Below are 12,036 nucleotides of genomic sequence, written 5' to 3' on the forward strand. Positions count from 1 at the left end.
GAAAAATCTCCATATCATTTTTGCCTATTTACTCAATAATTTACCAGCAAGTCCGCAGTTTTTCTATACCAATAGACTCAGAGAGCAAAAATCCATAACTTTTGCCATTGTGCCAAGGCGGAATAACTGCATTTTTATGCAGTCCTAAGCAAAGGCTCGATTTATTTATTGTTTTTTTGAAAGTTTTTATTTTTTGTTCCACGTAGACTATGACTAAAGTCTGTCAAGAGATGGTCACAATTTTAAGAGATACAAAGGAAAATACATAAAATAATTAATTATAAACGTTTGTGCAAGTGTTTCTCGTCAATCAGAGAAGTGAGAGAAGCACGAGTGGATGAAAGCAAAAGCTCGATTTAGATGCAGCGACAAGAAGAATTGGAGTTCCCTTCTATTTCAATCTCTGCATATGGGCATTCTGTATGTCTTTTGTCCATTTGCCCCACATCTACATTATAAAATGCCTACGTTGCTACTTTTGTATGTTCATTAACACTCAAATAGCATGCGAAAATATATAAAAGTCTTTGACTAGCAAAATTTATAAGGCTTATAGAATAACAACAAGCAATTGTCGAAGCCGAACACTCCAAAAAACGAAAGCTTTTGCAAGAATATGCATGTTTAAAGAAAAGAAAACGATTGCGATATTTCTATAGAAAACTACTATTTATCACATGAAAAAAACAGAGTTTATCAAATGCATTTAAAGATATATTTATGTAAATAAAAAACATTATAAAATAATAAAATGAAAAGAGGGACACTTTAAAACTAACTGCGATTATATTTAAATCATCTAAGTCTCCGTACACTTCTCTTTTCGATGACTTAAGAGCCTTTTGTTTCTTCCCCCCCCCCCTCCCCGTTTACGCTCAATAAATTTGTTTTTTTGATAGTAGTTAGGTCTGACTAAAACAATGCTAGACAATGATTTAGAAGATTATTGGAAACTTCTTAATTTATCAAAGAGAAAAAAAGAACGAGTGTTTGTCCCTTTGGTATTAATGTTTATACGGCACAAGACTAGATGGGCAAAGATAACAAAACTCCTCAGGAACTTATTGAAAGGGCTGCAGGCAGAGAAAAGCTAGTGGGTAGATCAATCACATTAACTGATGAGCATAATGACTCTATGGATGATTGGAAAAATGCAAACATAAATTCCGTTATACTAGATGATATACTTAACGTGCTGATAAAAAAAAAGTTTGGCAAACTCAATATTAGCAAAAACAGGGTCAACACATTTGTCAGGGAGAAGTGCAAAACTACCTTTAAACAGGCATCTTTAGAATTCTTGGAGAGAAGCAGCCCTGAAAGGATTGAACAGTGCTATCAAAAGGTAAAGAAATAAATGGAAACAAGTATAGACTTCACCAGCTACTGTTTACATATTGACGAAGCTGCTTCTCACATCAATCTCTGGCGAATTTTTTCTTTGTCCAAAGAAAACGAGCAAACAATTGTGAGGGTATCTAAGACGAGAACAAAAGCCATTGTCGTTCTGAATGCGATACCTCCCTTTGGTGTTGTAAATATCAGCATGAGAAGACCAAGAGTGTTTCTTTTATCGAAAAAAGAGAGAAGAAATAATAGTGGTACAGTTACTAGACATTACTTCAATTTCATCTCCAATATGTTGGATGCAATGAATTTTCATGAGGAGCTTTGTGGTCATTATTTAACTATGAACAATATTCCTACTCATAAGCATCAAGATATCCAAAAATGCATTGAAAGTCGAGAATATAAGAGCTTGTACCTCTCTCCTTATTCGCCTGAGCTTAATCTCGTCGAGCAATTCTGGTCTGTTTGTAAAAGTAAACTTAAGAAGGAATAGTTTCTTAGAAGAAAAGACATTGACTTCCAGAATTGCAGTTGCTTGCAATCAAATCATGTGCAGCAATTTTCAAGGCTTCGTTGAATATTATATAGCAAAATTGAAAGACTGTCTTTATTGTAGACCTATTTAAGAAACTTGCACATTTCGGATATGCATGAATACGCTAATTTTTCCCTTTTTTTTCATGTCTTTCAAAGTACGCTATTTTAAAAGAGCGTGAATAATTTTTCCGCTTGGTCTAAATATATATATATATATAAAAAAGAGGATTTTCTGCCTTTTTTTTATCTTTCTTTCTTTTTCTGTTTATATCGCTCAAAATGAAAGAAACAATTTCTAATGCCAATTTCCCCAGAGATGCTGAAGACAGAGTCTACCATATTAGTGTGAAGCATGGAGATGTAGCCAACCGAGTATTGACAGTGGGTGATCATGTCCGTGCCAGAAGAATTGCCAAATTATTAGACTCAGAAGAAGAATGTGGACATCCTATCTTTGAGAGAACAAGCCAAAGAGGATTCCTGACTATCACAGGCAGATACAAAGGTGTCCCTGTGACCATCATGGCCATGTAAGTAAAAAGGCATATATCGTAGTAATGCTGATTAAATTGCTTAGTGGTATGGGTGCTGCTATGATGGACTTTTTTGTCCGAGAAACAAGAGCTAGTGTGGATGGTACCTTGGCCCTTCTTCGTTTTGGTTCCTGTGGCTCTTTATCCCCTCAGGCTCCTGCTGGTGCTGTGATTATCCCTGGCGGTGGTTACTGTGTCAGACGTAATATTGATTATTTCGCTGATGAACCTGTGAATACCGAAATCAAAGACAAGCCCTACCTTATTTCTGGTGTCTTTAAGGCTGATGAAGGCATGACAACCATCTTGACAGAAACACTCGAAAAGGCACTTGAACCTCTCGAAGCAGAAAACAACATGATTGGTCCTGTCGTAAGTGGTGGTTTAAATGTAGACGGCTGTAGCTTCTACAGTTCTCAAGGCAGACAGGATCCTGTCTTTTGGGATGAAAATGAAAACCTCGTCAACGAAATTACAACCAAGTATCCCAAGACTTATTCAATGGAAATGGAGACTTCTATGTTGTTCCATTTGGCTCATTGTGCCCGTGATCCCACAAAGCCCATTAAAGCGGCTGGATGTATGCAAGTATTTGCCGACCGTGTTCGCAATGGTTTTATTCGTCCTGAAGTCGTTGCTATCTTAGAACCAGCTGTAGGCAGAGCTTGTTTAGAAGCCTTGACCAAGGTAGAAATCGAAAATGAAATGCCTGTTGAGGGCTCAGTATGGGAACCTGTTAGTCAGCGCAAATCTGCTGGTATCTTTGTATAATAAATCCAATTTTTTTTTTTCTCACGGCCACATTAATTACATAAAAAATACCATGTATATTTTATTCGCAACTATCACTCACTCTCACTTGTTAGAAAAGTGTACACTCTTATATCTTTTTCTTATTGGAACATTTGAAGTCCAATAGACTACCATTTTTAAAAGTATATCAGGCCACCGGATTGTTGCTAATGGTGCAATTGTAAGTTCCCTTTTTTTTAAATAAAGAGAGTTTTTGTTTGTTTCTCTTTTTGCATGAGATAATACCATGGGTTGCTTTTGTCCTTCTCGAGTCATAAGAGCCTTTAAATCCATATTGTAAATGTGATAGTCTAGTGATCGTATTCTTGGACAAATCATTGTCACAAGCACTAGCACTAGTTTATTCTTTTTTGTTGTTGTAAGAGAATAAACATTAAATATCATACGAGCCGCTTTTTTTTTTTTACGACATATGAGTTAGCAGAAAATACTACCCTTTTCTTATAGTAGTATCAAGTTGTGCTTTGTTTTGTTTTGTTTTCTTTTGATTTAATGACGTCTTGTTTAACCTTTATCAATCGTTTCTATCTCCTTAGCATATCACATTAATCGATTTTTGGCACAAACTCTTTTGTCCAACTTATTCCGAATCTTACTGGACATGTCTCTGTGTGGGTTTCGACTTTTGATTCTGATTTGATAAATAATACCTCAAATCAATTTACCTCGCAGTTCCACGTATAGTAAGCCTTCTCTCTCTTTCTCAGTTATTCAACTATTATAGCCAGTGTGCGTTCATGTAGAGATAATCTACCATTCTATTCTTGACTTACTCAGTATAAAACTTGCAGTATCAAACAAACAGTTCCGTCTAGATTTCCTCGTTAAAAAGAAAGAGTTTGTCTTTTTTTTTTCTCTTCTATCAGTGTCATATTCATTTAAGTATCTCGCTTTTGAAAGAGAGAAAAGAGAAATATGGGCAGTGATACAAAAGACGCAACGACTATCTACGTAAATCATGCTTGTATTGTGTAATTCCGGACTTTTAAGTAAGATTGTCTTTGGTTAAAAGTTCAAGTACGTCATTTTGAGATTTGCATGAATTTTAGCTTCATCCATGATTGGCACAATGTCAGTATGACGATGCTATTGTTCATTGAAGGGTATATAAACCAGAGCATATAATGATACATCTTACATTATTCTTTATCATGAACCCATCCACATTTATTTCAGGCAATCACCCCACTACAACAGACGATACTATGAGTAACACTCAAAGAGATATGACTTCTAGTCAAGGTATGCACCGTCAACAAGGTATTCCTAGTCAACAAGGTATTCCTAGTCAACAAGGCATGGCTTCTGGACAAGGTCTTTCTGGTGACCACCCTACAACAGCATATGATATTTCACCTATGAAGTCCAATGATCAATTTACTTCTGAAACAATGTCTTCTACACGATCTGAATATGGGTCTGACAACAGTAGCCGTCATTCTCAAGCCAATCGTCCTGTGGCAGACAAAGAGGCCTTTATTCAACCTAACCAATCCAAGCAACACTGGCAAAGTAACATGAGTCCTGCCGAAAGAGCAAAGAAATTGGCTGATGAAATGGACAAGAGTCTTGAACAAAGAAGAGCTAGTGCTGGAGAAGGCGACAAAATGCTCAAGATTGGTGGAAAGAAAGAATACAAGCTTGATTAATATTATCTATATTTTTCGCATTCTATAGTATAAAACCATATAATAAATAATAGTAATCATATATCGACTAATAACATTTTTTGTTATCCTAAACTCCCCTCTTCCCCTCCCCTCAGACATGTTTATTTAGCTATGGTTGTCTTCCTACGGTCCTTGCTTTGTTTAAAGCACAAGAATTGTACGACTGTGCTCTTTCTGCTAAACACAAGCAGTTCTTTCACATGGCTTAATTCAGACTGAAGACTACTTGATTGTTGCTGTTGAGGATCATAAGCTTGTTCAATTGTTTGATAAATTGATTGAAGGGTATCTGATGCAGCAGATGTCACATACTGTGATAGTGTTTGATGCATAAATTCAATTTCCAATGTTGCCTGCAGCATACCTCCCATACCAAATCTCTCTACCTGTCTAAAACTATCGAGACAATCACTTGCCATTGCCTCGAGTAGCTTGGACAAGGCTCTTGAGACCAGTTGCTTTGTGACACTGCTGATTTGAGAATGCACCATAACCAGAGTCATTAATGCTTCATACACAAAGGGATGTACTTCTTGTGGTTTAGGAATACTTGACCAATCAATACCACTCATAAGGATGCCTTGTCGAACAATGTCTCGAATCATTTGTGATTTACGCTTAATGTAATCACCAAACAATATTTCATCTAATTGATCAACCACATCGACCAGCGTCTAAACAAGCCATTGTGAATCCTACTCCCTCCCCCAATACAACATTCATTTGACTTACATGCAAGTCTTCTTCCATATTGACATGGTAAGCAGATTCAAATAAATCCATCAGTTTGCGCATAACATTACTACGCATATGGTCCAAATTGCTCACAGTCAACAAAATACGCACATCCTATGGATGATGAGCCAAATGGCATGATGATAAAATAAGTCTTACCATAGAATGAACATCGATTTTTTCTCGTTTTTTGGCTAACAAGAGTTCGTCTTTTTCATTCAATGGTGTATAGTCAGTAAAGGCCAGTTGAACCAAGCCATCAAGAAAAGTATATGTTGATTCCAAAAAGGATCCCCGAATCTTTTCAATATAATGGGGTAAAATCTTGCGTTCTTGTCTATCACTGGTGATTGCAGACAAACTGGCTATTTTATAAGCTGATCGAGCACAATACTTGTGATAATCATAATATCGTTTCAATAAGGTCGTAATATGAGGGTTTTGAGAGTCCAGGATCCACTCTTCAAGCATGTAAAATGTCTTTGCATCTCTTTCCCAACATTTGCAAAGTACATCAATAAACTTATTTCTTGTCTTTTCCATCAATTCAGTCAGACCTGAAAATGCTTCACCAGCAAGATTGATAGCATTGATATCATTCACACAACTGGCCAGATCACTAATGATCAGTGTCAGATATTCAGAGGTGGAAATGGAATTCACATTGACAGGCACAAAAGATGGCATGATATGCTTTTCAGATCCATCTATACTCTTCTTTGTCTGTAAATGAGTTTCGTTCAAGGAGAAATAGTCAGAGATCAAAGAAGCATATCGGTCAATAATATCGCGTGTCATGCGCTGGCATTGTTCTACTTTGTTCATGTCCATGCCAATACGTCTTCTACGGGTATTTGAAGCAACACCGATAGGACCTGTACTAGACACAGCTGCTGCCTTGTTTGCAAATTTGCCTTCAATAAAAGCCTTTGATAATCTCCAGAAATCAGGCAAACATCGTAACAAGAGAGAAGATTGGGATTTCACTAGATCTGAAATAGCTTGCCATACTCTTAGTTCGGAGGATTCATTCAGATCAGAGGACTTGGTCTGTATTTGCTTGATTGCTTTCTTGAGAGCTAAACTACGCTTGATAGCAGACTCTTCTGTCTCGCTTTCTTCTTTCAGTCTATTGACCTTCTTGATGCTTGTATCGTATGTTTCTTTCATTAAGCCCATAATCCATTGATATTGGCTGTCTAGATAATACCAAGCAGGATCTTCTGTTGTGTCCAAATCAAACAAGAAACTATAGGTCCTATGTCAATCACAACCCAGAGTTGAATACACCTTACTTGATTGTCTTTTCTTGGTCGTCCATACTTCGCCAAGGGTCAGTTAGCATTCTACGCAACACATTTTGAAGCTCAATGACAATCTTGCTCACTTCAGCCCATACTTTATCGAATACTTTATGATGAAGATCAGTAATGCCTGTTTCGTTATTGTCCAGGTCAGGTAAAGCATTTTTATCTGAAGCATCTAAATCTCCTTTAAGTACTTGATAAAGGTATTTGCCCTTTTTATAGTCTCGAATAGCAGCTTCATATTTGGTCTATTGGGGTTGAATGATACGGTATATTCGCCTTAACTTACCTGTTTAATAGACTCCAACAGACTACTAGGCAGATTAAACAAGAACCGATAACGTTGTAAAATATAAAGTGTACTTCTCACTTTTTCTGCTCGTTGACGTCTTTCTACCACAGGTCCATACACCTGTTCAGCCTTTGTATTGGCAGCTATGATTCCTTCTATTCAGTCACATGATTCGTATTGTTTACTTTACCATCTAATGCTTTCTGAATACCAATGGTACCATATTCTTGTTCCTTATTCAATTGCTTTGATTTCATTTCTTCATAGACATGGTCAATTGTATTCTTGGCACTTACAAAACGATCAAAGTTTTGATGAACAAGATCCTTTTGAGCTTCTGCTCTTTGATCTACACCTCTTCTAAGTCTCTCTTCGCCGTCTACAAGATCATTATAGTTTGTGTCTTTATGGACCTGAAGTAAAAAATGCCGAGGTTGGAATTTGTTGTTTGTGATCATCATTGTAGCCTCTAAGATAACTATAAACAACAAGCTCTGTTTGTATACATGCTTACTTTCTTTTAACTGACTAATGTTCTTATTTCTCGACATATCACTACAAAGCACATAAGCGCATTTTCTGAAGAGGAGTGTAACTTACTCTGGAAAGATAGAAGCATAGACACCTAAAGGGTCGCTATCATCAATGACTTGCAAATCAATATCTGTCTCTGAAGGTCTTATGGTAGTTTGGTTGGTCATGTCATCTTGTTCAGGATGATGAAACTGTTGGATGGATTCTTTCTCTTCATGGTCATAGTCATAATGATGTTCATCATCTACCCATACTTCGGGCTCAAGTGAGTCGAGATGATAGAAGCGTAAAACAGCAGCATCTTCTGCATATTCTGGAAGGTCAAGACGGTTCATAAGAGAAAATAATAATACAGACACAGCTTTAGGTATTTTTATTGCAGTAAAATCACGTGCATGATAGACTTCTTGTATATTCATCGTGAACAAATGTAGGGGTATAAGCGTATTGTTTAATCTATTAAAGAACAAGGTAGGTGATGAATCTATCTGGGTTTTGTATCTACTCGTTTGTAACAGTATATAGTGCAGAATGACACCATCGAATTCATTCAACTGTGCTATCAAAGTTGGGTTACATATCCTTTCTTTAAACTTATACTACCATCGACAGAGATTCTCAAAAGAAAAAAGAAGAGGGATTCTATAGATGACACGCTTACACTTGTAAATCAACCTTTTTTTTTTTCTTTTGTGCATGATGCTCATTCTTATTGGACAAGATGACATAGAAAAAGAATCTATTTACCATTATACCTAGGACAAAGCACTCAAAGGTGCTTTCCTAGGCACCTTGGTCTTCTCGACCTCTTAAAAGCCGTTGTTGTTGATGTCATATATACTTTAACATGCTCTTGACAAATGCACTTTTGTTAACTAGTTCAAATAAAAGTCACAAACTTGGTCGATGTTGCTTAAAGTAACAAAGAGGATACGTCATCCAGTCAATTCAAGTCACGCACGTCCCTTTTTTTTTAGTTGCACTTTTTTCTTTTTTCTCTCTTTCATATATATATATATAAAAAAAAATGGTCACTTATGGTGGAGGTAATCTAGATCAACGCGTTTTTTTTTATTAGTGTATGCTAACCTACTTTATTAGATGAAGTAAATGCCCTTGTATTTGATATGGGATCTACTTCCACACGCGTTGGTTTTGCAGGTGAAGATGTTCCTAAAGCCATGTTCCCCACTTCTTATGGTATCGACACCAACAACACTTATTACATTGGCGACAGTAAAATCAATACATGGAGACCAAATATGGAAATCAAAACCCCAATGGAAGACGGTCTTGTCAAAGACTGGGATGCTGTGGAACATATCTGGCAAGCAGCCTATAACGATATGCTCCGTGTCCATGCTTCTGAACACCCTTTATTATGTACTGAACCAGCATGGAATACACCTGAAAACCGTGAAAAGATGATGCAACTTGCTTTTGAAAAGTTTGATGTACCTGCATTCTATGTAGCTAAAGATGCAGTCATGACAGCGTAAATAACGTGTGTAGCAGTGAATCGAAAACAAGACTAAGGATTTTTGTAGTTTCTCAGTTGGTAGGGCCACTGCTTTAGTATTGGATTCTGGAGGAAGTGTGACAAGTGCAGTCCCTGTTTATGATGGTTATGTCTTAAAGAAGGGTGTTCTTCATCAGTCTGTGGGTGGTGACTTATTGACACAGCAAATTCGTGATCATTTGAAGCAAGATGCACAGTTGGACGTAACACCACTTTACAAGATTGCAAGCAAAAAACCTGTGCGTGCAGGAGAACGACCTCAGATTCAATTACGCTCAAGGCCCAATACAACCAAGAGTTTTGATGATTATCAAGTTTCAGTAAGTTTTTTGTTGATGACGATATTGTTTATAACGTATACTTTATAGAGGATCATTCATGAATACAAAGAATCTGTCTCTCAAGTATCTGAGGTTCCATTTGATCCACGCCTCATGGCACAAAGACCTCAAAAGCCATTTGAATTCCCTGATGGCTATAATAACTCATTTGGGGTAGAACGTTATCGAGTGCCTGAAATCATGTTTCATCCTGGTCATATTCGCTTGGTAAGCATTGTGGTTGCCTAGATCTCCCATACCTAAATCTTTATTTAGCCACCTACAGAACCAGGAAAAGAAGGACAGATCATCCCTTCATTAGGACTCAGTAGAAACCAACTTCAACATACTGTTGGTGTATCTCAATTGGTATTCAACAGTATCAGTGCTTGTGATATGGATCTGCGTCCTTTGCTTTTCAACAATGTGATTGTCACAGGTGGCAATACGTTGTTCCCTGGTTTTACAGAAAGATTAAGCAATGACTTACCCATGATGGTGCCAGGCGTAAGTGCTTGAATGATACAATCTAGGGTGACTTACATATATATCTATATCTATATCTATAGAACAAAGTCAAAGTTCATGCCTTTGGTAGTCAAATTGAACGCAAAAGTAGTAGTTGGTTGGGTGGCTCTATTTTGGCTTCATTGGGTTCTTTTAACCAGTTATGGATCTCAAAGAAAGAGTATGAAGAAGTTGGTCCTTCTATTATTGAGACTAAATGTCAATAAAGAGGCTTTATTATTATTGTTATTATTATTATTATTATCATTAGATTTGTTCAAAAGAAGTAACAATCTTGAACTGTTTACTTTCAGGATCCAAAGGAGCATTTCCAGGTCTATCAGAAATAACGACTTGGTATCCTGCCTCAGTAGCAGCAAAGATTTCTATTCAATCCTATCAGTCTTTGTCTTGTTTCTTGTTGTTACCTTTGATATTATCAGTGACAAACAAAATACGGTTTGTGTCATTCTCCTTGCCAATCTGTTGAGCAATGTTCCTATAAGATACACTTTCAATCTTTAACCCAACACTGGTATCGAAATAACCAGAAAAGTACTAGTAACTTATGTCAAATCCAAGTTTCGAATGCTCATGACTTACCTTGGTCAAATCACCCTTTGTAGAATAACCAACAAGAAGTTTTTGAGCAGGAACACTGCCAGAAGAGTAAATATAGATCTGTTTACCACTTGCTTTCCATTGATCAAGAGCAGGCACAACATCATCATAAACACTAATCATATAAGTAAACAAACAAGCGATACACGGTAATACTTTACACGCCACGAAGTACACCAGACTCATATCCTTCTTTCCACATGTAGCCTTGGAAAGACTTTAAGGCACCAATCTTGCGATCAGCCTTCATTTGCCAATTAATCGTCTCGATCACAGCAGCCTTGATTTGATCAGCAGGACTAAAACAGTGATTAAAGATAGGATCAAACACACAGTAAACTTACGATTCAGAAGAGGGAATCAAGATAGCTTGAGGAATACCAGCCTCCACGTCTTTTTTAGCTTGATCGCGAAGTAACTCGATCTGTTGCTTCAATTCAGGTGAATCCCAAGTTCTGTCCAAGAAAGCAGACAAGCCAGAAGTAACATAAGGAAACTGTTTGATATCAATAGCTGTCTTGGATATTTAGTTGAGTATTACCAAAGTTTCATGCACAAAAGTAATAGGCGTAATAGTGCCCTCAATATCAAGAATGACTGTATCGTAGTTTGACATGTTTAAAAAAAAATAAAATAAAAAAAGAAATGAAAAAAAATAGGCGGAAAGGAGATAGAAACAAGGATTGTTTTGTGGTACTCGAAGCCTGAAAGAGAGAGAAAGAATCAATGTATGCCTTTTTATGGGTAATAACAGCAATAGAGAAGTTAATTTGTTCCTTGATAAATAAATGCAAACGAGTCAAAAGTGATACGAGTTCTCATTTCAATCGAACACACTAAATACTCTGTTTGATTGATTGAGGAACAATATCTTATTGACTTTCAAGGCTATATATCTATGTTTGTTTTGGCATTTCCGAGTTAAAGGACAGGGTCTCTTCTTGGTCTTCTCTCTCTTTTTTTTCGGACAAACTTCTATTCCGGGCGGAAGGAGAATCCGAATCACTCGATAATAATACAAAATAACATCTGAGTTTGTTGAACAAAAAGAAAGTAGACTATATACTCTTGTGTGTATTCAAATCCATCGCTTGAGCTCAATCTTTATAAGCAAAAGAGAGAAAGAAGGTTATTCGCCTGCTTCTTTCTACTTATTACAGCACACAAGGATAATTTGGTTTTATTATAAACACAGACAGTTTTATTTACCGAAGAAAAAGAAACGAAACTCGAGACAAGAATAGCTTTTATGCACCAGACAAATAAGACAAAGTATTTATGTCATCAATTATCACTGT

General features: G+C 36.7%; 6 protein-coding genes across 6 annotated transcripts; 3 read left to right on the top strand and 3 right to left on the bottom strand.

The window, feature by feature from the left end:
• Positions 1–2,125: 2,125 nt before the first annotated feature.
• On the top strand, positions 2,126–3,223 carry B0P05DRAFT_540742 (nucleoside phosphorylase domain-containing protein). The gene is made up of 2 exons (XM_051578100.1): positions 2,126–2,417; positions 2,465–3,223. The coding sequence occupies exons 1-2, from the start codon at positions 2,167–2,169 to the stop codon at positions 3,189–3,191; spliced, it is 978 nt and encodes a 325-aa protein (XP_051435350.1). The 5' UTR covers positions 2,126–2,166; the 3' UTR covers positions 3,192–3,223.
• An 8-nt stretch (positions 3,224–3,231) lies between these two features.
• B0P05DRAFT_83183 (uncharacterized protein) lies at positions 3,232–3,800 on the bottom strand. Its single transcript, XM_051583876.1, has one exon. The coding sequence runs from the start codon at positions 3,615–3,617 to the stop codon at positions 3,276–3,278; it is 342 nt and encodes a 113-aa protein (XP_051435351.1). The 5' UTR covers positions 3,618–3,800; the 3' UTR covers positions 3,232–3,275.
• Positions 3,801–4,471: 671 nt separating this feature from the next.
• On the top strand, positions 4,472–4,941 carry B0P05DRAFT_540746 (uncharacterized protein). The gene has a single exon (XM_051578101.1). The coding sequence runs from the start codon at positions 4,532–4,534 to the stop codon at positions 4,880–4,882; it is 351 nt and encodes a 116-aa protein (XP_051435352.1). The 5' UTR covers positions 4,472–4,531; the 3' UTR covers positions 4,883–4,941.
• A 63-nt stretch (positions 4,942–5,004) lies between these two features.
• On the bottom strand, positions 5,005–8,106 carry B0P05DRAFT_586929 (exocyst complex component Sec5-domain-containing protein; the record flags this gene model as incomplete). Its single annotated transcript, XM_051582544.1, has 8 exons — positions 5,005–5,577; positions 5,636–5,752; positions 5,798–6,887; positions 6,934–7,193; positions 7,235–7,380; positions 7,428–7,706; positions 7,752–7,792; positions 7,838–8,106. 8 exons carry the CDS (start codon positions 8,104–8,106, stop codon positions 5,005–5,007), a joined length of 2,775 nt encoding a protein of 924 aa, XP_051435353.1.
• Positions 8,107–8,770: 664 nt separating this feature from the next.
• B0P05DRAFT_540750 (actin family) lies at positions 8,771–10,375 on the top strand. The gene is made up of 6 exons (XM_051578102.1): positions 8,771–8,817; positions 8,873–9,266; positions 9,319–9,610; positions 9,659–9,838; positions 9,887–10,117; positions 10,180–10,375. Exons 1-6 carry the CDS (start codon positions 8,799–8,801, stop codon positions 10,342–10,344), a joined length of 1,281 nt encoding a protein of 426 aa, XP_051435354.1. The 5' UTR covers positions 8,771–8,798; the 3' UTR covers positions 10,345–10,375.
• On the bottom strand, positions 10,322–11,475 carry B0P05DRAFT_540753 (2,3-diketo-5-methylthio-1-phosphopentane phosphatase). Its single transcript, XM_051578103.1, has 6 exons — positions 11,280–11,475; positions 11,083–11,234; positions 10,900–11,037; positions 10,721–10,853; positions 10,546–10,675; positions 10,322–10,503 (listed from the first exon to the last, which is right to left on the bottom strand). Exons 1-6 carry the CDS (start codon positions 11,352–11,354, stop codon positions 10,385–10,387), a joined length of 747 nt encoding a protein of 248 aa, XP_051435355.1. The 5' UTR covers positions 11,355–11,475; the 3' UTR covers positions 10,322–10,384.
• Positions 11,476–12,036: the final 561 nt, after the last annotated feature.

Source organism: Gilbertella persicaria (assembly GCF_025201335.1).
Source record: "Gilbertella persicaria strain CBS 190.32 chromosome Unknown B0P05scaffold_18, whole genome shotgun sequence".
In the NCBI taxonomy this organism is placed as follows: Eukaryota; Fungi; Mucoromycota; class Mucoromycetes; order Mucorales; family Choanephoraceae; genus Gilbertella; species Gilbertella persicaria.